The 24,021-nt window shown below is 34.9% G+C and overlaps 2 protein-coding genes across 7 annotated transcripts; both read left to right on the forward strand.

Annotated features, from left to right (window-relative positions):
• Window positions 1–410: 410 nt before the first annotated feature.
• Window positions 411–4,231, forward strand: LOC112282793 (phospholipase A(1) LCAT3). Of its 3 annotated transcripts, none has more exons than XM_024520865.3 (9): window positions 411–957; window positions 1,297–1,687; window positions 1,798–2,052; window positions 2,199–2,351; window positions 2,517–2,711; window positions 2,873–3,030; window positions 3,164–3,272; window positions 3,426–3,744; window positions 3,824–4,231. In XM_024520865.3, the coding sequence occupies exons 2-9, from the start codon at window positions 1,337–1,339 to the stop codon at window positions 3,904–3,906; spliced, it is 1,623 nt and encodes a 540-aa protein (XP_024376633.1). In that variant the 5' UTR covers window positions 411–957; window positions 1,297–1,336; the 3' UTR covers window positions 3,907–4,231. The 3 variants fall into 3 exon arrangements, with proteins under 3 accessions (XP_024376633.1, XP_024376635.1, XP_024376634.1); XM_024520867.3 differs by having other exon boundaries at window positions 1,317–1,687; XM_024520866.3 differs by having other exon boundaries at window positions 1,327–1,687.
• Window positions 4,232–4,983: 752 nt separating this feature from the next.
• Window positions 4,984–7,482, forward strand: LOC112282794 (CCG-binding protein 1). Of its 4 annotated transcripts, none has more exons than XM_090250840.1 (5): window positions 4,984–5,063; window positions 5,357–6,073; window positions 6,196–6,269; window positions 6,615–6,699; window positions 6,885–7,482. In XM_090250840.1, the coding sequence occupies exons 2-5, from the start codon at window positions 5,785–5,787 to the stop codon at window positions 7,133–7,135; spliced, it is 699 nt and encodes a 232-aa protein (XP_090106966.1). In that variant the 5' UTR covers window positions 4,984–5,063; window positions 5,357–5,784; the 3' UTR covers window positions 7,136–7,482. The 4 variants fall into 4 exon arrangements, with proteins under 4 accessions (XP_090106966.1, XP_090106967.1, XP_024376638.1 ...); XM_090250841.1 differs by having other exon boundaries at window positions 5,434–6,073; XM_024520870.3 differs by having other exon boundaries at window positions 5,474–6,073.
• The last annotated feature ends 16,539 nt before the right edge of the window (window positions 7,483–24,021 follow it).

Here is a 24,021-nt window from a genome sequence, read left to right on the forward strand (position 1 = left end):
AGAGGGCATGGGACAGGAAGGAGCCAACACCAGAGCTGGCAGAATATCCGAGGGCTCACCTCGTTCAACTTGGCAGACATCTGTCGCCCGCCACTCGCTCATCCTCGTCACGCTGCCACCGCTACTCATCCATATCGCAAACTTGCACTCCATCCCGTTGAATGCCATCCTTTGAGGATCTTTGTGCGACAAGCAAGTCCCCGCTTTCTTATTCCGATTCATTATCCTTCCGACGTCCTTTGATTTTTTATTTATTTATTTATTTATTTTTACTTCCTGAGGAAGACACTGTTGTGGGTTGGTTTAGAGCTTGAGTGCAATGCCTTCCACGTGCCCGTCCTGCGCCAACTGCAGCCGTGATGATTCTTTACTTTACCCAGGAGGGATACAGACCGAGCAAGTGATGCCGCTCGTCATTTCTCTTTTTTGGCAACACCTGCGCGATCATCCCACGAGAAACCAGCTTCCTGGTTGAGAGCGAGTTTCCGTCGAGTTTGAGAGTGACCGAGAATGGGTCAGACCCTATCTTGTGATGAACTGAAGGGGTCGTGGCGGTGACAACAGGGTCGCACTTCGATTATGGAGACTTGGTGCTCTTCACCTGACTGGAGAGCTTGCGCGTGGCCAGAAGCCCTTCTCTAGACGAAATTCGGAGTTCGATCACCGAATTGAAGGATCACTGGAGTTGGATTAGAACATTTCATTTTAAGCGGTGGATTCGAGAAAAAATTTAGTGCACTGACGTCGATGGTTGTGAATGCTTTGGAGAAATTAAAATATTTTGTTTAGTGATTCGCACAGCTTCACCAAGGATTTATCACACTCTCTCTCTCTCTCTGTCGCGCGCGCGATTGAATACAGCCCTTTGCTTGCGCGGTGACGGATTGTTCAATGTTTTGTCCTCGATGGTGATAAGACCTTGACGATACAGAATTGCCGCGGTTGGACCAAATACAGGTGGGATTCTTCTTTCCGCCCTAATCTTGTTGTGAACATCGCCGAAATTCAGGTTGTTAAAATTTTCACCGTCTGGTAGCAGCAGTGTCGAAGTTTCTTTGCTGAAACAAGCAATCTAATTGTTGTCTTTGCACAAAAACCTGACCTAATGCATTTTAAGATCATAAAGAAGGTGCAGAGTTGGTCTGATATTGAGTGTACCCACAGCACCCGCAATTTGTTGCAACACTAATTAGTCATAAGAACGATTGAAATCCAACACTCAAAGGATGGTTTACAATTTGGACATCTTGAGAAATTATTCTTGGGCTCACATGTATATGTTGGGGTTTGTTGAAGTCAATGTGACCGAGGTCCAGATTGTTGTAGATTTCTGAGTATGCGAATAAACGTCCACAACTTCCCCAACAAGGTTGGAGGGTGGTGGCCATGGCCATGGCCTGGAGGAGACGACGACGACGACGACGGTCAGGCGGATGTGGCTGACCTAAACCCGGTGCTGCTAGTGCCTGGAATTGGAGGCTCCATCCTGAATGCCGTGAACGAGAAGGGTCGCGTGGAGCGTATCTGGGTGCGGCTCTTCGCCGCAGACCATGAGTTTCGGGCCAAGCTTTTCTCACTCTATGATCCTCTCACGGGAAAGACCAATTCTCTGGATCCCAACACTACCATTGAGGTTCCCGATGATCGTTACGGGCTTTATAGCTGCGATATCCTCGACCCGGCTGTGGTAATCTTCCTCGTTTCTGCAACTATTATAGATTTATTTTTGTTTCCTTCTGTTGCACCTGTTTGAATGGACGGTTTTTAAGGATTGGTTCCTGCGCTTGCATGTGGCAGATATTCCGGATGGACGATGTCTACTACTTCCATGATCTGATCAAGCAACTTACAGACTGGGGCTACCAGGAAGGCACCACGTTATTCGGCTTCGGCTACGACTTCCGGCAAAGCAACAGGTTGGCGGAGCACATGGATAAATTTAAAGCGAAGTTGGAGAGTATGCACAAAGCATCTGGGGGCAAGAAAGCTGACATCATCTCTCACTCCATGGGCGGTGTCTTTGTCAAATGCTTTCTGGCTCTTCACCACGATGTAACCTACGAATTACTATTCCACCACGAAGTTTTCATCTTTGATTCTGAAGCCTTTCCATGCTGTCTGTGTTCTTTGGTGCTGTGCCTTGGGATTAGTGTCGATCGTAATCAAAGTGCTAATGTTATAAAAAATCCGTGCGGCAGTTCTTTGAGCAGCATGTAAATAGCTGGATTGCAATCGCGGCCCCCTTTCAAGGTGCTCCCGGATTCATTATGGATTGCCTGCTCACCGGCGTGGAGTTCGTCAAGGGTTGGCAGCGGCAGCTCTTTGTGGCTAAATGGAGTATGCATCAACTGGTACAATGTTGGATTTAACCACCGCTGACTCAGTCGACTTGAATCACTGAATGCAATTGTAATTTTCTTCCTCAGTTGGATTGAAATACTCGACACATGCGTATGTACTCTTCTGGCGATATCAAGCCATTGATACGAAATATGTTTTTGTTTTTTGAGCTGCAGTTAATAGAGTGCCCTTCGGTGTACGAAATGATGGCTTCTGAAGACTTCCCATGGGCTGAACCCCCTGAGCTACGCTTGTGGCGGAAACAAAGTAGTGGTGAGGATAGAGAAAATACTAAAACTGAATCAGTTTTGGAACGATACGGACCGAAAGTTTATCTCGAAGTAATGAGTGCCGCACTCCGAGGAAACACGGTATGTTCACTTTTTTTGAGTAGGATGTCTATTGTCTGCATTTCCTGCCGCAACCTTTTCTTGCACAGTGATCATCGCTTAGGTATTGGCAGTTCATGTGTTATTAGGTCCCTAAATAAGTCGGCTCTTTTTAATTTTTATTGATGGTGAGGATGATGCAGATGAATTTCAACGGAGAAATCATTCCCACACCCATGAACACGGAAATCCTCAAGTGGGCGGAGAAAACCAGGCGCATTCTCGAAATTTCTGAGATGCCTGCCAGCTGCAAGTTTTACAATATCGTGGGGACCTCGAATGACACTCCTTTCCACACCTGGTCTGCTAAGTTGCCGCTGCTGTTCACCAAAACTTCTTGCATGACGTAGATCGTTGGTAGTCATGATGTGGGGCATTGTTTCCAGTAGAAAACGATCTAATTCGCATCATTCATTGTACGTCTTGAATGGCAGCTACGGCACCAAGGAGAATCCAATTGAGCAGCTCACCGACATCCTTGAATTGGAGGCTAATTTCTCCTTCGTGGATGGGGATGGGACCGTTCCTCTTGAGTCATCCATGGTATGCTCTGTCCTCATCAACCGCCGCGGACTTCTCCCTCCCACGGAAATGTACTTGAAACAAGTTGTGTGTGTTCAGGTTCAGGTTTTAGGCTTCACATAATATTCTGATAAGGACGATATGATTTTATTTGCAATAAGTGCGCGTGTTCAGGGCGATGAATTGAATGCTGCCATGAGAATCGGCATACCCGGGGATCATCGTGGCATCCTGAAGGACGAACGCCTCTTTCGGATTTTGAAACACTTTCTGAAAGTGGGTGAGCCAGACCCTTTCTATGATCCAATGTGGGATTTCGTTTTTATTCCAAGGCCCAGCTTGAAGCACGAGCTCGACCATGGCGTTAACCAAAGCAGCGCCGTGGATGTTGGTTTCGAGACCTGGAAGCTGATTGTCTGTGAAGAAAGTGTGGAGACTGTCCAGCAAGTCATCGAGACGGACGAACATTGCGTGATCTCGACCACTACGTCAGGTTTGTGCACGCGCACTTAAAATGTTTTTGTTACTACTGGCAGACTGGAATCTAAACAGGAGGGTTACTGCTGATGCAGGTTCCAGATTGTTGGACAAAGACTCAGTAGAGCCGGTAGTGGCACGCAATCGGACATCTTGGTTTTGGAGACGACACATATGATGTACTGTCTATTGTGAATGACCATCGATGCATTTTGGACATTCATTTGTATTTACTTTCTCCTGTCCCATTGCCGGTGACATGCAAATATATCGGCTAAATTGTGGACAAGATTCAAATATTTAAGACTGTCATTATTGACGATTATCGGATAGGCTCAATCTGCCAAGCCACTATTGACTGTTCAGATTCATTTACTGTATAGAAGTTAGCTGAACTCCGGTGGGCTACGCGAACACTTTGTTCGCCATATGGAGTACAATGTATCATATACTTCTGTATTATGGTGTGACCCAAATTTGGCCATCTGTTGTTTCCATCGCAATCAGCCTCAATTCTTCCATGCTTGTAGTTACAGTGGAAATGGTATGTATATCAAATTGATTTGTTTTGTGGATGTGATACACTGTTCTAAGCAGTGATGCTACAATTGCCGAACACTATGGCAAGAATAACTGACTGCAAAAGAGGACCAAAATCACTGGATGTGGAGCTTTCACCATTTTAACTCTTGCAGAATCCCTTGAAACATATCTCTCTCTCTCTCTCTCTCTCTCTACATATATAGAAGCTGAAGTCGACGAAGATGGGAGGAAAAGAAGACTGGCACTCAGCTCCGCGATGAAGCAGTCATGGAAAAAAATTAAATCCAAGCCGCAGGTAACAGAGCAGACAGGATTTCTTGGACAATAGCCGATTTGAAATGCACAAGGAAGATTAAAAGGAATCATGAAAAGGTAGGGTCGTGGTGATATATCCACGGAGGCGGTCAAAACGAAGAGTGGATAAGCGAAGAAAAGATGCTGCGGGGAAACGACACATGCATCCGCGTCATACGTGTCAGAAACTCACGCACCACCTTTTGCTGTCATTACTGCTCTTCCATCTCTCATGACCATCTCGCAGCGTCGCATTAGACATGGCTGAAAACAAGGATGTACCCTCGATGCATCTCCTATCGATGATCCTCGCATGACCGGGACAATCGCATCCGTGACAGCCCTAGTCTTTCCTCTGGAATCTCAGAAGCAAGATATTTGTAGGTTCTCTTGCGCCGACTCTCTGTTCACTGACAGCAAAAGCACTTTGGTGGAGCGGCGAGCATCAGCATGGATCATAGCGCGATTCTTAGTGCGCCATGGGCGCAGCTAACATAGGTAAGCGGCTCTTTCTCGACGCCTGTCGTTTTTTCTCATGTTTATGCTAGGGAATACATTTGGAAAATCTTGATGATTTCCACGCCGAGGTTGTGCTTACTGACAGTGGAGTTGCAGAATTTCTCTACTTGGATTTGGATTGTTCAATCTGGTTGTTTAATTTCATGGTCAACATCCTCCATCGCTACGATTTTCTTCGTTATTTTCTATTGGCTTCGAATCAATAACTTCTCTTGCAAGATTTTCTCGCATTTTGTGAGTAGTTAGCTTTCTGAATCGTTTTGTTCTTTCAGTTCGTATCAGTTCAATAGATGAGGATCAACTTGATGGTCTCAGAGAACGCAAACTGATGCTTTCTATGGCTCGAAAGAAGTATGGTTTCATCAGGAGCTTGTCTTGGAACGTGGCAGAGAGGTACATAGCGAAGCCTTCATAACATGATTATACTGATCTGCAGAGCGGAGCGTGCTCATATCTTATCAACTCCCAATTTGTCGACTTTTTGTGCCAAAACAAAGAATTGGAAAACAATTTACTGTACCTTCTCTTTTTACATCAAGAGTCCTCCATAGGTGGAAACTGTGAGGAGAGTATATACCCTTCTGTTTGAGGCTTTTTCTAGTTGTAATTTTTCCCTATCCTGAAGTAGAACACACGCAGCTCAAGGCGTAGTGAAAACGAATATCTTAGTTTAGGGGTAAGAGAGGAACGGTCATTTGTAATGATGGCACCTTTCATCGCTGTACCCTTGCACGCCGTAGCTCCCCAGGCCCAAGCACAGAAACACCAAGTCACGTCCCTAAACGGCAAATTAGTGATGGCATTGAATCCCGGCAGTAGCAGCAGCGGCAGCAGCAGAGGCATGGTATCCAGTCTGACGTCAGAAGGCGTGCAAATCAACGGCTGCCATGGTCAGAATATTCCAAAACTGGGGTCATTTAATAAAAGTTTTCTCAGCCACCTCATGAGCCAGCCATCACTATTAGAAAACGCAGAGTATGCTCTTGCAGGTATGCATCCTCGGAACTGTCGTCCAACATGTGATGCTAGCAATTTTCGACAAATTTGATATGAGGCTTAATTTTTGGTATCCACCTGACGACAAAGCTCTGGTTTTTTTTTGGGTTTGCAGAGTGTTGTACACATCTTGACATCGGTGAGGCCTATAGCTGCTGGGAGGCGGTCTCTGAGTTCGAGGATATCAAGGTACTCATTCCCTTCTATCATGTTTCTTATCTGGAACGGGTTTTCTGAGTTTTTTCTAGATTCGAGAACAAATGGCACGGGGTTTGGTCAATCCATGTTGTTGTGTTCATTGGACAGACTAGCTTCCGTTCGCTGCTTCCTCTCTTTTGTGAGAGTGTCTGTTCGTTTCGCTTGCAGTCCCATTGTCGTGCTCGACATTGTTGCCTGTGGCTGCCAAGGCATAAACATCTTTAGAGATACTATTGATCACACGTCTCTAATGTATTCCTTTGAAGCATACTCGATTCATTCGATCAGTCCATTAAGTCTGTTGATCGAAGTGCATTGTAAGTTGAGGTGTATCAGGTTGACCGTGGTGTTCCGACTGATGACGAACATGCACGCGCTTGTTGTCCTCTGAAGAGATTTGAGAACTTGGTCAGGCAATCAGGTCAGTTCTGTAAACGTCATATGATATGGTTCTTTGATAGTATTGCGGATGACGCGGGCCTGGAGAAGCGATGATGATTTCAAGAACTTTCTAGTGCTCTGGCCTCTGACCCTCCTCTTCTAGCGTTACACTAGTTAGCTAGGGACGCTGGAGCGGATAGCTCACTTTTGTCGGTGAAAGTGCAGGTGATGTGTCGGGGTTGATAGGCAACATTCGCCTGGTGGCCAAAACAGCAACAAAGCAATCACGATCAAAGGAGGTAGTTCGCACAATTGCAGAGAGGCCGGTGTTTGTCGATGATGGAGGCCTGCCTCAAGACCCAAATGCAGATGCATCACCAAGTCTGTTGCCAGAGTCCACCCTCGCACGACTTCTCCGATTCAACAGCTTCTCACCTCCATGGTTCACACGAAGGAATGATCATGAAATCGACTGAGTTGTGGGTTCACATCCTTCTCAGCTGGAAAGTGATAGAAAGCAGAGGTCGGGGAATGTGTGAGTGGTCAACATTAGTATAACGAACTGCTGTAGAAAGTTGCTGCAGGGCTTTGAATCGAAAACTGTAGGCTGAGGCAGTAGTATCTAGGCGCTTTGTTTGCAGCTGTTGTAATTCGTAATCAGCTGGTTGCAACGTGAAATTGGAAAGAAAGATAAGAGGAGAGGAGAGGAGAGGCGAGTGACCTCAGAGCAGCGATGCCCTGAACAGTGGAGGGGGACATCTCAATTCTCTGATTCGGAGACGCAACGTTTGAGCAATACATGCAAATCCTTCATCACAAACCATACTCAATATTGTCCTCTACATGCTGGGTTTCCAACTTCTACTCGTTTGTTTTTATGCATATTCCATTTTGAGTATTACATTTAAAACAATCCACTATTTATACGATATCTTTTTGTTTTACCAATCGATATATTCACAAATATACTGAAAGATTTGAATACTTTTTTTTTCGTCACTTTTGTAATAATAGTAATAATAATAATAACTTAAAAAAACCGGAATATTTTTTTGTTTTTGATGTGTATGTAAAAAGAGGGTGTTCAAGCTTTGGTCTTTTTAATTATGTTACTTGTTAATTTCAAATTGAACTGATTATGTAAGTTTTTTTTTTTTTTTTTTTTTTTTTTTTTAATTTGTGAAAGCGAAATTAGCATGAATATCATTTTAATACTCAAAATATGTGTGTTTGAGAGTTTAAATGTAATGAATCTCTTAGTGAAATTTAATAAAATTATTCCTTTTCAAATAATTTTATTATTTTTTTAGTTAAATATATTCCTAGTTTTTTTGAAATTCACCAATTCTTTGAATTTCAATCAATAATTATTTTTAGAGCCTTAAAAAAATAATAAATGCAAATACATACCTAAGTAATTTAAAAAATTAAAAATAATATTTAATAAAAAACTATACATAAATATTTAAATAAATATCTAATTTAAAACTGGAATATTGTGTGGCAAATTATGGTGCTAGTATATTAGCACAGTTATGATATTAATGAATAAATATAGAAAATAATACCAAACTTAATTATTATAATGTATAAAGTTTAAAAAAATTTAAATATCTATTCAAATTAATGAAAATATTAATAATTTAAAAAATATTAATTCCTTAAAGGCTATTAAATTTTAATTTATGTACTTATAAAAATTAGCTCAAAATCCTCAAAAAAATTGAGGTAATTTTTTTTCTATATCAAGTATAATATTTTTTTTTGAAATTTAAAAAATTTAAGATTTCTATTTTCATAAATATCAAATAATTTTTTCATATGAATATTCTTTCTTATGTTAAAAAAATCATCAAATATGTGTTTCTTTTGTAGATTATTGTGCAATTTAAGACAAGATTAAAAAAAAGTCTATCACTTGTACAAAGCTTAATACTTCTTTATAGCAATCATATCCTGAATAGCTTTTGAATTGGATGTAGATGTGATATTTGTATAGATATATATATATATATATATATATATATAGATATAAGTAATTAATTAAGATAAGACAAGACTATACTGAGACAATAATTATTAGATTTAAAAAAATGACTTTGATATTGTTTATATAATTAAAGGTATGGTATTACATAGAAGTATATATATATATATATATATATACATACATATATAGACATATAATTTTTATCTATTTAAGGAATATGCATACATATAAAAAAAAAAAAATAGATTGAAACAAATTATCAAGCTATATATAACTCTAAAGAAGTTGAAAAATATAACTTTCAATATGCATTATAGTCTTATTAATTGACAATAAAATATATATATATATATATATATATACATATATACATAAGAAAATATTTTTAGAGCATCTTAAGACAAGGAATTCCTATTAGCACCAATGATGGTGTTGAATACTCTAACCTCAAAACAAGCTCTACTATGGCCCATTTAGTGGTCTCAATAGCCTGTTGTGGATACTCCTTTTTCTTATTATGGCCAAAGCATCCAGATTTTGACTATTAGTGGACTTATAGTGAAGAAACTATTAAGAAGCAAGAGAAGGAAGAAGATGGGAAAGAAGGAGGGAGGATAGAAGGGAGTTTGGAGTTAGTCTTAAAAGAGCCACTAAGAAGTGAGAAAGTGATGCCGAATATGGCTTGTACCAACTATCTCTTCTTGTACTTGGAGACCGCTCTGTGCTTGTATTTATTAAGGCATCATAAATCTATAGCATCCACCTCTTTGCATGCCTTGTTGGCATCAATGGATAGAAATGTCATAATTCTCACAAAGAGAAAATTTTATCTCCCTACCTTCTCTAGAATTGCAATAGTCAATTTTGAAATATAGAATTCAACAATTTCAACTTGTTTTTAGATGATAACTATTTTTGAGCAAACTAATCAATACAAATGCCTTGAATAAGTATGGCCTAATTTGTAAGGATGAAGAGATGAGCTAAATGGAAAAGAAAGGTGTGTTAGAACATTCATCCTACCTAATCATCTTCATTGATAACTATTGTAGACAAAAATTAGATCTTAGAATCATAGCAATGTACTTGATATTAAGCCTAATTTCAAGTATATTTATACTTGTGACTACTATAGTTACAATGTGTAGGTCTCACATCACTATTGTATTATTATTATTTATTATTTTTATTTTTTAATCTTATTATATTTATCTTTGATGATATTAGATTAGAAAATTTCTTATATTATTATATTTCTTAGTTCCTAGCCATATGTCAATCACTGATCTAAACTTCTTTTGATATTATAAACTAATCTTCTTTTGATAATACAACACAATATATTATAATCATTAACTTTTTCAACCATTCTGATATTAATAGATCTATGATTCTATCTCTTCAATATTAAGAAGTAATGTTCTTATTTCTTTTAGAAATAATAAAAGAAATATAGTATAGATTTACAAGACTAGATGAGTAATCTCAAAAGCATTTGCTTACGAAAAACCATACTAATGGGACCACAAAACTATAAACACTAGTCCATCACTATACAAAGTATTTTTAAAGAAAAAGATTTGTGGAACTTTAACAAATCACTACAAATAATTTTATCATCAAGCATTGCAACTGAGATACTAGAAAGAAAAAAATCTTTATCAAACAATGAAAAAACTCATATAGATACAGTTCATAGATAAAAATGGAGAGAAATGGCTATATTGTAGTTGTTACTTATTTCAGAGCTTTGACATAATATTATTGACATTTTAAATCTCCATCAAACATGGAAGTTACTCAATATCATATTTTGCACAAACACCATATTTAATATAATGATCATCTTGAATTAGTAGAAGCATCTTTGTATGACTAACCAATATAATATTTTAATCTTCATGCAACATGTGAATGACATTCTTTATGATTTCAAGGAAATAAATCAAATACAATCAAACAAGGATATAGTCCATTGCATTCCAAACCACTAGCCTAACAAGTTTGAAAAACTAATACTATAGATTCAATTAGAAAAAATTATATCCACTCTCCAAAAACTATTGAATAGAATATACATGGAAGAGATAAATGTAATCCTCAAGAAACTTCATGAAGTCTTAAATGAAATATTTTTAATGAAAATTATAAATACTTACAATCAAAGATTCAATCAAAGAAATGCACATTATTAACCTTTGAGATTTAACTAACACTACTAATAATATTTTTATTAATAATAGAATCTTATTGGACAATAAATAAAAACCATCATTTGTCATTGGTGAGGGAAGTTGAGACATACTTCTTGCTTTTGTAGACCCTCTATATTGATCTTCTACTAATTAAGTTTTTTTCATTAGAGCACCAATAGCTTGACACAAATTATATTATTATAGGATATTACAACATATCAAATTTAGGAGTGAATATTACAAAAGAGTATTTTAATGAGTCTCATTCACAAAATCTATCCAATAATTAAGTCACATTAGATGCATTAAAGCTTATGACATTTAGACACTCAAATATAATTGAATCATTGATTTAAGTACATCTAGACACCCAAACAATGATCTATTTTGTTAAAGAACATGAATCTTAAAAAACCAAAAATTATAACATCCACTAGAGGATATTTCCATATAATAGTTGGATAAGGGATAATTGATTTTTTTTTTATCTAATAATAAAATAAAATCTCTCAAAGATGTTGTTAAGAGAGTCAACCTCTTCAAAAAAATACAATGTCATATTGTGGTTCGGCTATCATGTGAAAATAATGTGATTATGTATTTAATGTATAATTTACTTAGCAACATGGTGAGAGCCATATTACTGGAAATTAATTGGTTGTAGAGTGTGGTTAAATTACTACTTTAAAAGGAGGTTATTTAAAAGGATTACTATTAGAATTTTTATAATTTTATTTTCTTTTGATAGTGGCTTTTGAGATTGATTTTTTTGGTAGTAACTTTAAATATTTAGAATCACCTTTATTAGACATTGGTGATCTTTGAAGTCTTATTTTGGTTCTTTAATTTGGTGTTTAGGGCATATATTGAGTAAATCTTTTGAAGAAAAGAATTGAAGAGGGATTTTGGTAGCAAAAAGAGAGTTTAGGGCATCCATATAGATGAATGGAGATGGATGATGAAAATCTCCATTCCTATTGGTCAAAAATCATGACCAATGGACTTCGAGGAGGCTGCCCAAGGCCATATTAGAGATTAGGATCAGTTTTTCGAAGGAATTTTAGCTTTGGAGGCTAGGATCATCAATTTTAGGTTTTTTTCTACAGTTTTGGTGCAAATTTTGTTTGATTTGGAGTTTATATGAAAGAGATATGGGCGCTCAAAGTTAGGGTGTTGATTTTGTACCTACTGTTGCTCTTTTGGATATAACACACGCGTACAGAAAGCAACAGAGAATCGACAACTAGGGTTGGAGAGAGAACTCTCTTGGCTATATTTTTGGTATATTATTTGATGGATTTAAAGTTTTAAAAAAAGAGATATTGGAGATTGAAGTCAGCACTTGCAAATCTAAAAGTAGTAAGTGACTCGAATTGCTAGTGGTTGTGTTTTAAGTTATATCTTGTGCAATTTGATAAGATTTTGGCTAAAAATTTCCAAGAATGTGTATTTTTATATAATCAAACTTTATATATAAGTTTTAAGATATTTGAGTTTTGGATTTGTGAGATATGAAGAAAATAGTACTTAGGTGCTTGTAAATTAGGGTTTTAGAGCACCTGCTAGGATTTTTAAGATGCCAAAGAATTGGTAGCGAATTTATAGTTGAACTTTTGTAAGATAAAGCTTAAGAATTAATTCTATGATATTCATGAACTTAGAAAAATTTGAATGGTTGGATCAAGAGATATGAATTTCTAAAATTCAGAAAGAATAAATCTTTTGTGGGAATATTATATTTTGAAGTGATTTTATTACAACTTAAGCATTTTATACAAAATAGAGTATTTTGGGAGATAAGAATTTATATATATATTGAAGATGGATATATGGAGCTATAATTGAATTTTTGTATAAAGATGAGTTTTTGAGAGGAGATTGTAGATTTCCTTTGAAGTTATTGAAAATCTAATCTATCAGCAAATGATTAGCTATGATTTGATATAGCCAAGAATGTTAGAAAAATTCTAGATATTTTAGAAAGCCTTATGTACAAACCTTCTTAAATATAAAAGGATTTATTAGTACAATATCTTTTTGATATTGTAGTATTTATTTGTCTTCTACTTTTAAGGTTAAATAACTTATTGGAGCTTGGCCAATAAGTTAAAACTAAACTCTCTACAACTAGGTATTTAGTGTATTCACAAATAGAAAAACACGCAATACGACAATGGGATCTATGATTATAAGTGGATTGCAAGAAAGTATAGTATTGTTTCAAATAAACTCAAATATAAAAAAGAAACTCAAAGGATAAGTTCAAATTTTAGATTGATTCCTTTCTTATACTAAGATGCATTCAATTTCTAATTTTGATCTCAAATCTAAACTTCTTTTTACTAAAATATCTATAATTCACTTAATACTAATTCAATCTATATAATTTAGCTCATTGAGCTTAACTTAAGCTAAAAATTTATAATTTTTAAAGTCAATGAAAAAATTTTAGAGAAAATAAAAGCCAAATTAATGAAAAAGATCGCCTCTTGCTGTAGCCACAACTCTCAAAATTGCTATCTATAAATTAGCTTGGATCTTCCTTACATCATTTCTTTTTGTTGCATGCAATGACTTGTTGGAAAGCTAATAATAAGATCTAGCTTTTCTCAAACTTTCAAAATAAAATGATAAAAATCCAATAAATGGCATAGAAACTTCTAAATTAGTCTTGAAACTTGCCACTCAAGAATTCCAGCAATCTTCAGCCTAAAAATTTCTTTGGATCTTCTTCATCATAACTTATTTTCTTGCCTATTAAAACTTTTAAGAAAGTTGAAAAAAAGATCTACCTTCTCTCAAAATCTCAAAACAAAAAGATAAAAATGTAATAAATGACATGAAAATCCTAAACCAATCTTAAATCTTGCTATCCAAAAATTCCAACAATCTCTTTATAAATTTGCATAGATCTTTATTATCATAGATTTTTTTCTTTCATAAAAAGACTTATTAAAAATCTAACAATAAGATCTAGTTTTTCTCAAAATTTCAAAATAAAAAGATAAAAATGCAGTAGATGGCATGGAAAAATCCAAACTAGTCTTAAATCTCATCACTCCAAAATTCTAGTGATCTTCCTCCCATATGACATTAGCCCAAGGAAAATCCTTTGATATCAGAAAATATCCACCCTAACCTCCCTCCAATATCCACCTTGAATCTCTATAGAGCCAGGTGTATATCTTAAAAGATAATACTCTCAAAGCATAAATAATCTATCTAAGGCAATAATCTTCTATTCAAAATCTCATTCATATTTATAAACTTATTATCATTGTATTTTTCTTCCCTATAAGTAAAACTAATTACCTTTCAAATAAATTTGATGCACTTAAATTAAAAGCATGATAAGAATTATATTTTTTAAATCTACATATATTTTGGTATGTGCTAAAGAATTAGACCACAACACTTCCATCATCAAGATCAGAGTCAGTGTGAGCTATATGTCAAGGATAAGAACTTGAAGAAAGCAAATAAAGAAGTGAGACTTTTTCAAAGAAATATAACAAAATAGAAATAGAAAAGTATGTATATTAAAAAAAACTAAAATGTCTATTGTCAAAAGATAAAAAAAACTAAAGACTCTTAAAACTAGACTAGAAGCAAGAAAAGAGTTGATAAGAGTGAAGAAAGATTCATTCTTATCTTTATATATACTATCTATCTAAGATCTATGTGGTGTTGTTCTATAGGACCTTCACAAACGTATTGACATATATTTTATCTTGCAAGGTAAGTTTTCTATGTGGATGCTACATAATTAGCTTATTCTATAAGCTATGAATACATGTGGTATGTTTTTAGCTTATTTATCAAGTTTCTAACCTACCAATCAATTACAAATACATGTAAAGTCAAAACAACATCTAAAAAGCTTCTAGGAAGCTTCTCTAGAAGGTATTATGAAATTAATTTATTTTTATTTACTTCTACCTATTCATGTTATTTAAGTCATAATTATAGTAGGTATATATGCATGACATTATCCCCTCTTTTGAGGAGAAGTTTTACAAGGAGCGGTGATCATATATTGAAGAAGATTAAGATGCGACAAATTGTATTTGCTACATACTCTGATCTTTTTTTCTTTTGAAGATAGTTGATAAGTCTTCTCATTCAATGGTAATATTCTATTTTAGGATAGAAAGACCAGGTTTTTTTTAATATACATACTTATTTGATCATTGTTGAAACCTTCATAACTTCTTTCAAGCAAAAAATTTATAACATCATCAAGATTTGATCCTATGTCCAATAAAATCACCAAACATCAAGAGTCTCTTCTCAAGTTGTGATATCAAATGCATTTTTAAAGACATGAATGTAGAAGAAAGCAAATCCTCAACATATTCTTATATCACCAAAAAGAAGTAAAAAGTCACTAAAAGATGATATAGTATTGAATTAGAATGGCTATTGCCAAAAATAAGAAAATTAAAAAGTCTTGAAATAAGACTAAAGACTAGAAAGGCATTGATAAGAGTGAAGAAGGCTTCACTCTTGCTTCCACATATACTCTTAACTTGGAGCTACTTGGTGATGTCTTGTAAGACCTCCAAAATATGTTGACTATATAAGACATATACTTTAACTTGTAAGATAAGTTTTTTATATATGCACTACATAACTAGCTTATTCTGCAAGCTATCAACATGTGATTAACTTATTGACCAAGTTTCTATTACAGAAAAGAAGTCTAAAAGCTACAAATACTTAACATTAGCAAGGATTTTACTCTAAGAGAAGTATGGAGAAATGTATCTTTTACTTCGAATACCCTTTATTTATAGGTAGAGTTTATATCCCAAGTATATGGACTTCATCCAGAGTCACCTTCATCCTTCCAATTAGAGCTAGATTCATCTTAGTCTAGCCGCCTCTTTAAAACCTTAGCCACCATCATAGTAACTTCTTTTAATCATTTGCTGCCTTTTGACTATTAGCAACATACTATGATTAATCTTCATGTGGTGGTAATTAAGTAAGAACTTCTTGATCTTCAACACTCCTACTTTGCTAATTTTTAAAAGATTTTTAATCTTAATCTCTGAATCAAGTCATGATGCCTATCCTTCACTAATACCTTTGTAAGCACATGAGTAAACATGTCTTTTGTAGTACAATACTTCATACCTATTATTCCAATTTTAATCTTCTGTCATATGAAATGATGTTGAACATCAATGTACTTGGTCCTTTAGCAATGTTTTGAATTCTTGGTAAATGCAAAACATCCTTGATTGTCATACATATTTAGAATTACTTCTAATTATACTAGACCAATGTCTTTTAAGAGTTCCCTTATCCAACATGCCTCTATTACACAATGACTTGCTGCCATATATTCTGCCTCCATCGTTGATCTTGTAATAGTAGCTTGTTTCTTGTAATATAATGAAATGACTACTATTCCTATGAAGAATACATATCCCATTTAGGAACTTCTATCATTTATATGTCTAGCCGAATCTACATCATAATAACCTTACAAATCAATGTTCTTACCACCAAGGCACAATTTGAAGTCCTTTGTACTTTTTAAGTACCTCAATATCCTCTTTACCATTGTTCAATGCAATGGTTCAGCCTTAGACATGTATTGACTTACAACACTCACCACATATGCAAGATCCACTCTTATAGCTATGATTACATATATGAATGAGCCTTTTGCTGCCTTGTATGGAACACTTTGCATCTCACCTTCAATTTTTGCAAATTCTTCATCTGTGAGCTTCATCAACTTCAAATTTGCCTCCAAGGGTGTTCCGATGGACTAGCACTTCTCCATGTTGAATCATTTCAACACTTCTTCAATGTACTTGGTTTGACTCATTGTAATGGTCTTGTTACCATGATCTCTTACAAATTCCATTCCCAAGTAGTAATGCAACTCTCTCAAATCACTCATCCCATATTCTTTCTGTAATTTGGCTTTCATCCAATCCATCTTTTCTATATTATTAGCCAAGATGATCAAATCATTAACATAAAGGATTACAATCACCAAGAACTCTCTAGATTGCATCACATACAATAAATGATCACCCTCACTCCTCACAAACTCTTCATTAACAAAAAAGGTGTCAATTCGTTGGTACCATGCCCTTAGTGATTATTTCAATTCATACAAGGATTTCTTCAATTTGCATATAAGATGTTCTTTGCCTTATTGTACAAATACTTGAAGTTGATCTATGTAGATGTCTTCTTGTAATTTTCCATTCAAAAAGGCCATCTTCACATCTATTTGGTGTATTTTCAAATCCATTGCTATTCCAATTGCTACAATGATCCTAATGGTGGTGAATTTGGCAATGAGTTCATAAGTCCCATTGAAATCAATTTCAGCAAATTATAAATATCTTTTGGCAACTAATCTTGGCTTGTGCTCGACCATCACATCCATTGCATCTCTTTTAGTCCTAAACACCTACTAACAACCAACACTAGATCAATTTACTCTTCTTCTATAGTCTTCTCCTATTTGATTGTATCTTCTTACTTCATAGTATCACACAAAGACAATGAATCAACAAGAAGAGCAATATTTGTATATTCTTTACTTACTTGAAGGAAGATGTGATCCTTCCATTATTTGCCATGTTACCTTTTTTCTCTCAAAGAATATCTCCTTTCACTTATAGAAGAACATTCATCTTGTTGTACTCTATGTTCTTTTCCAACCTTCTTCTCTCTTAAACCTTGTAGTTTCTCATTCAATGGTTGATATTCTTCATCATTATCATCATTCCAATCTTCAACATCTTCATTTCTTTTATTACTAGTCTTAGTAATTGTATGAGCCTTCATTTTTTCAACCTTCTTTGGCTTTTCATCTTCATCATCTTCATTGTCTTCGTCTTCTTGTTTCTTTGTTGAATTCAAAAATGTATCCACAAACACACCATTACTTGTACTTGGACACATCTCCAAGTGCTCACAAGTACTCTTATGCTCCAAAAACTCAACATCATGACTTTTGATGATCTTCTTGGTTTCCAAGCACATTAGCCTATATGCCTTAGTACCTTCACAATAATCAAAAAACACATACTTTGTACCTTTTGCATCAAGTTTGGACTTCATACAATCTAAGCCACTTATCATAGATTTGAGTTCTCTCATGCTCTTCACATTCAAATAGCCAAGGCAACAATGCCATATATTCAACTTGTCTTGATTTGATGTAAACTCAACAAATACAGCTACATCCACTCCATTCACCTTTTTATAAATGAAGTAATAAAAATTTCCCTCTTTTAAGCCTTTGAAGACCTTGTCTCTATTCAATGTTCATACAAAACATCCATTCATGTCAAATTAAACTTTAAAACCTTCCATTACAAGTTTACTCACCAAAAGTAGATTTTGCTTCATCTTAGGCACATGAAGGACGTTTTTGAATTTGATCCTATTAGTTTGTCCATTCATAACCACCTCCACCATAATAGAGCCAATTCGAATGGCTTCATAGGTACCACTATCTGCCAATATCACGTTTGATGCTGGAATAGCCTCATAAGTGTCAAATGAACACTTATAAGGTGTCATATGCTTAGAATAATGGGAATCCACAATCCCTCTTGATATGGCAGCCATAGAGGTCTTATTTGTTGCTGTGAATGCATAATCTTGTCTTCTAAATTCATTTTGCATACTATTTGCATTCTTCTTTTCTATCTTTCTGCCTTTGTAGCAATTTCTAGCAAAATGGCCAACTTTGCTATAAATAAAATAAGATTTGACATTACTTCATTGATTTGGATAATTGCTCTTGCCTTGACGTGAGTAGAGTGCATAATCTTCACTTTGAAGCTCCTTTTCTTTTTTCTTGGTTACTTCATGTATAAGTCTTGCCATCACATAGTCCATTGTAAGCTCTTTTAGCTTAATGGACTTCAATGCCACAATAAAATAGTTGTAGGATTCAAGAAGACTCATCAGCAAGGTCATGACAATATGACTTTCTTCTAAAGGCTTGTCAACAATTACTAGTTGGTTTGTAAGGACCTTTACCTTATTGACATGAGCCATGAGGTCTTTACCTTCTTCTATCTTGCAAGTAAAGAACTTCTTTTTTGTATAGATGATTTTGGATAAGTTCTTCATCTCATAGATGTTATAAAGAGTCTTCCATACTTCCGCTAGTCCTTTGCAAGAGATAATGTGGGAGAAGTTGGCTTCATCTACATTGGTTGCAATCAATCCAAAAGCCTTTTTTTCATGATATTTGAATTCATTCTTCTCCTTCATATTAGCATCTATGCTTAGAGCCTCTTCACTTTCATCTATAATATCCCAAAGATCCAAAGATGCCAACAAAAGCTCCATTTTTACCTTCCAATGGTAGAAATTCTCACCTCTAAATTTTTCAATAACTCTCAATCCTTCACCTTCACTTGAAGCCATGTCTAAGAAAGATTTGTATCAAAAAAGATTATAAGAAGAAGTCCTAATGCTCTCAAAAATATCAAGAAGGTTTTACTACTTTAGAATCACAAAATCCTTCTTTGTGAACAAATTAGTATTTTTACTCTCAAAAATACTCTCAACTTCATTTCTAAGACTTTTCACAAGTCTGGTGACCTATCTAAGTGTCTCAAATCTGATTTGCTACTCTAATATCACTCTTATGCTTACAAATCACTTCTATACACCATAAGAAACCTTTTAAGCACAATCAGCATCTTTACGACATGAAATTACAAAGTTAGACCACCAAGGATCTATCTCAGCAATAGCAAAATGCAAGTGTTCTATAACTTTTCCTTAAGGTGAAAAACCAAACACCAACATTAAAATTCTCTTGAACATAAGTAAGAGCAAATCAAGATATAGATCTAGATCTGAATCTGAAAGTTAGATACTTCTAAACCCTAACATTAGCAACAACAACTTGATCTAATCTACATATAAACAACCAGTTCAAAGAACTTCAAAACATTCAAATAAATGTGAGTGGGTCCATAACCTATTGAAGAAAAAAAGTCTAAAAGCTACAAATACTTAGCATCAATAAGGATTGCACTCTTAGAAAAGTGTGGAGAAAGATATCTCTCACTTCCAATACCTTTTACTTATAGGTGGAGTTTACATCCCAAGTACATGGACTTCATCCAGAGTCACCTTCATCCTTCCAACTAGAGCTAGATTCATCTTAGCCTAGCTGCCACCTTAAAATCCTAGCTGTTATTATAATAACTTCTTTTAATCCTTTGTTGTCTTTTGACTATTAACAACTTACTATGATAAAACTTCATGTGGTGGTAACTAAGTAAGAACTTCCTCATCTTCAACAGTTTCTAAGCTATCAATCAACTACAAATTCATGTAAAGTCAAGCAATGTATGAAGCTTCAATAAAAGGTCTTATAAAATTAATCTACTTTTATCTATTTTTATCAATTTCTATCTAATCATATAGGTATTTATTAAAATAATTTTGTATATCCGTAATACTACCTTTGCTAAGAACAAGTTCTATAAAGAGCGGTCTTTATATGTTGAAGAAATCCAAGATGCAGTAAATTATATTTGCCACATACTCCAATCTTTGTTCTCTTCAAAGATGGTTGATAGGCCTTCTCTGTCATCTATAGTATCCTATACTAGGGCAAAGAGATTACCTTGTTACTTGGTCATTGTTAAGGCCTTCATAACTTCCTTCAAATAAAATATTTGAAACACCTTCAGGAGTTGTTTCTACTTCTAATATAATTACCAATCATTGGGAGTTTTTTTCAAGGTCTTGATATCAAACGTGTTGTATCTCGCCATCTATTCAAGGAAGAATAAGTTGTTCATGAAGAACTTCATCTCAATTTCATCATCTTGAAGGTTGTGACGATTGCAATGTCTCATTTGGTTAGTCTGCAAACAAAAGCTCTTGAGTTGAATCTGTTGGTTGTTGGTTCTCCATCTCTTTAACTATACAAAAGCTACAAAAAAGGATAAAAAATAGAATGTTATCTTCTTTTGATCTTATTTCTTTTATAGTAAAGATTTTTGATTCTTCATCTTGATTTTGATAGATGTCATCAATGAAAAGCTTCAACTCTCTTTGCTACATTTACAAGATTTTTTGCTAGCTTCTATATGTATTTATTGACATCATATCTATGCCAATAAATAAGATATTCTAACCTATTTTGGTGTCGCCTTGAATCTAAGACTTCTTCTATCTTAAACTCTTGATTATTATCTACTTCTATAGGAGAAGATGGCATTTGTCTTCTTCTCAAGATATTCAATACATTATATGGCTCAAGAAGGGATACATGAAATACAGAGTAGATCTTTATAACATTTGATGGATATAATCAATAAGCAATAAGATTGATTTATTTACAAATAGAAAAAGATTCAAGCCTATTATAATTATCATTTTACTTATTCTACAAATTCCTTTCAAAATAAACCTATAGAGGGAGATTCAAACTCAGAGAAAGACTAAGTGCATGAGCTTACAAGTTAGGATCACTCAATTAGCCATAATCCAAACTACTAAAATACCAAGAAATATTACAATGCCTCCTTCTAGTAACAATACTCCTTCATCAATTGATAACCACAATGTACAATCCTACACTCTTAAAAGACTTCTCAAAACACATAAATTCCATCCACCACCAGAAATAATAGACTTCACTCCAACCAATCTGGATTTACACAATTTCTGTAATCACAAACTTCTTTTGTCAAAACACACACACAACTCTCAATAAACAACAATCATAATCTTCCATCCATAATCAATCTTTCATAACTTTTCATATAATTCAATCACACAATACTCCAATTACATAATCAATAATTGATAAATCAATCTCTGATTTATTCCACAGACTCACTTCTCAAAATTCAAAAACTATCCATTACTCTTCAATAACAAAGAAACAAAGAAACAAAGAGGTAGCACCAAGCTTATCCTAGCTCATGACTATCATAGTCTGGCACCCCAACAAACTTCTACAACTCCTATATAATTGCTCTTGATTTCCAGATTCTAACCGTAATCCCATAATTAACTACTTTTAATAACTAAGTTAACCATCTGTCCTCTAGAACTAACTATTATATGGATGTAGAATAGATATTAATTCATTTTTAAAAGATATTGGTAAAATATATTAATAGTCCATATAATAGAAAATTCAGGAAGACGGATGAGTGATTTAGTTAATAAAAGCGGTTAATTACAAAATTACAGTTAGAATATGGAGAATCAAGGGAAAGTATATAGGAGTTGTAGAAGTTAATTAGGGTGCCATCATTGTGATAGTTGTGAGCCGGGATAAGCTTGGTGCTACTTCTTTTCTTTTTTTTGTTATTTTCTTTGAATAAGAGGATTCAGAGTTTCTGAATATTAAGAAGTGAATTATGGAATAGAAATGTGATTGGTATTATTTGAGAAGAAGAAAGATTGAATGCTGAAATCTGATTGTAATTCAATAGAGAGAATGAGTTTGTGTTTGTGTGAAATACTGTAATGTAAATGGAAGTTCTGTGTGAAGAATTCCAGTGATTGGAATGAGGGTAATTGTGTGTTAAAAGCTGTGAGGGCGCAGTATTACAGTTGGAGATTATGAGGGTGAATATATTGGTGGAAATAGCAATTATTGGTATGACTGAATTGTTGTAAGTAAGAGACCAATAAGGTGAAGGAAGAGATTATAGTTTCTTTGTGTGTTCAGATATTGGAAATAGAGATGATACATTCAGGAGGTAATTGATTGTGTGACCCTAACGTGAATACTTAAGCAACTAGTCATTTCTCGTGTTTTAATCCCTCTATACGGGTTTATTTCCATTAGATTAATTTGGAATAAATAAATCAAGCAATCACATTTTGGCGCCGCTGCCGGGGAGTGATAATAGCTTTGGATGTTAGGAGTTAATTACCAAACATATGAGAAAATTGACAATTGAAGACGATTTCAGTAGTGTTTGAAGTAAGATTATGGTTAATAAGAACAAGAGCATTGCATTGAGGAAAATAAATTAGTTGAGAGAAAGACAAGGAAGAGCACAAGGAACGAACTTGCTTAGAGAGGAGCTAGAACGTAAATTTAAAAAGAAGCATCAAAAAAATTGGATTAAACCATGGTTGCAAGCTTGTCAGTGCATCCAAACATATCAAGAACCGGACAGACTGTTAATTCTGTGGTCATATGTATTATTAGAAAAATTACCAAGAACACTCGTAGGAAATTTTATTAACATTCCAGTGGAAATCTTGAAGCCGTTAACTAAAAGAGAAGGAGGCATAGAAGAATTTGGTACTCCATTGGGTATTTTTTTAGTAAGGGGTACTACTGAAACGAGCAATAGTGGCTCTTCAGATAGACACAAATTGGTCACCAATAAAGATAATTATATTGTATTTCAAAATCCAATGTTTTGACATACAATTCAACCAATAAAACTAATTATGAAAAATAATAATAAATCGAGGAGCACTAAGAGCTTGGAAATTAGAATAAGAGAAAGCAGAGATTATTTTAAAATGGAGTTTAGCAGAACAAGAAATTCAATGGTGTCAAGAGGACAAGCCGTTCTGATTGCAGTACAAATGGATGTAGTAGGCGATCATACGACTAGTGTCACGCTACTACCTATTTTTCGGAGATTTTTGGATGCAGATCCTGATCAACATTTGTCTCAATTTCTTACAGCATGTGTAGTTAATAATGGTAGAACTTAAGATATTTGGTTGCAATGGCTGCCAGCGACCTTAAAAGACATGACATTTGAATGGTACAATCGCCAACCTGTGGGTCAATTTCCGAATTGGGAAGCATTGAAGAATGCACTTTTATCTCATTTTCAGCCAATTGGTTTTGAGGACCGCCTTCGAGAGAGGTTAATGAACAGCAAAATGATCCTAGGAAAGGCAGTGGAATCGTACTATGGCCGAGTGGCTGATATACTCAGTAAGTGGCCGAATCACCAAATGTCAGAGGCATTTATCTTATCCATATTAATCAATGGTTTGCACCCACCAGAGCTAAAAATGTTTGTAAAGGAAGCTCAAACCATTACGGTGGCTGCGTCCCTTAATAGAGCCAAGGTTTGGGAGGAATGCCATTATGATTAATTTTTAATTGCAGGAGCCACGATAATTCTAGTTCAAGGTAGATATCAAAATTTGACTTGGAACAAATCAGTGG

This window comes from Physcomitrium patens, chromosome 5, assembly GCF_059467195.1.
Source record: "Physcomitrium patens ecotype Gransden chromosome 5, ASM5946719v1, whole genome shotgun sequence".
NCBI classification, from domain to species: domain Eukaryota; kingdom Viridiplantae; phylum Streptophyta; class Bryopsida; order Funariales; family Funariaceae; genus Physcomitrium; species Physcomitrium patens.

Bases quoted from the DNA above. Each gene is read 5' to 3' on its own strand.
- LOC112282793 (XM_024520865.3), top strand. From the start codon at position 1,337: ATGCGAATAAACGTCCACAACTTCCCCAACAAGGTTGGAGGGTGGTGG. The intron at 2,352-2,516 runs GTACAATGTTGG...TTTGAGCTGCAG, and splicing joins AATGGAGTATGCATCAACTG to TTAATAGAGTGCCCTTCGGT. The intron at 3,031-3,163 runs GTCTGCTAAGTT...CTTGAATGGCAG, and splicing joins GACACTCCTTTCCACACCTG to CTACGGCACCAAGGAGAATC.
- LOC112282794 (XM_090250840.1), top strand. From the start codon at position 5,785: ATGATGGCACCTTTCATCGCTGTACCCTTGCACGCCGTAGCTCCCCAG. The intron at 6,074-6,195 runs GTATGCATCCTC...TTGGGTTTGCAG, and splicing joins CGCAGAGTATGCTCTTGCAG to AGTGTTGTACACATCTTGAC. The intron at 6,270-6,614 runs GTACTCATTCCC...GAGGTGTATCAG, and splicing joins CTGAGTTCGAGGATATCAAG to GTTGACCGTGGTGTTCCGAC.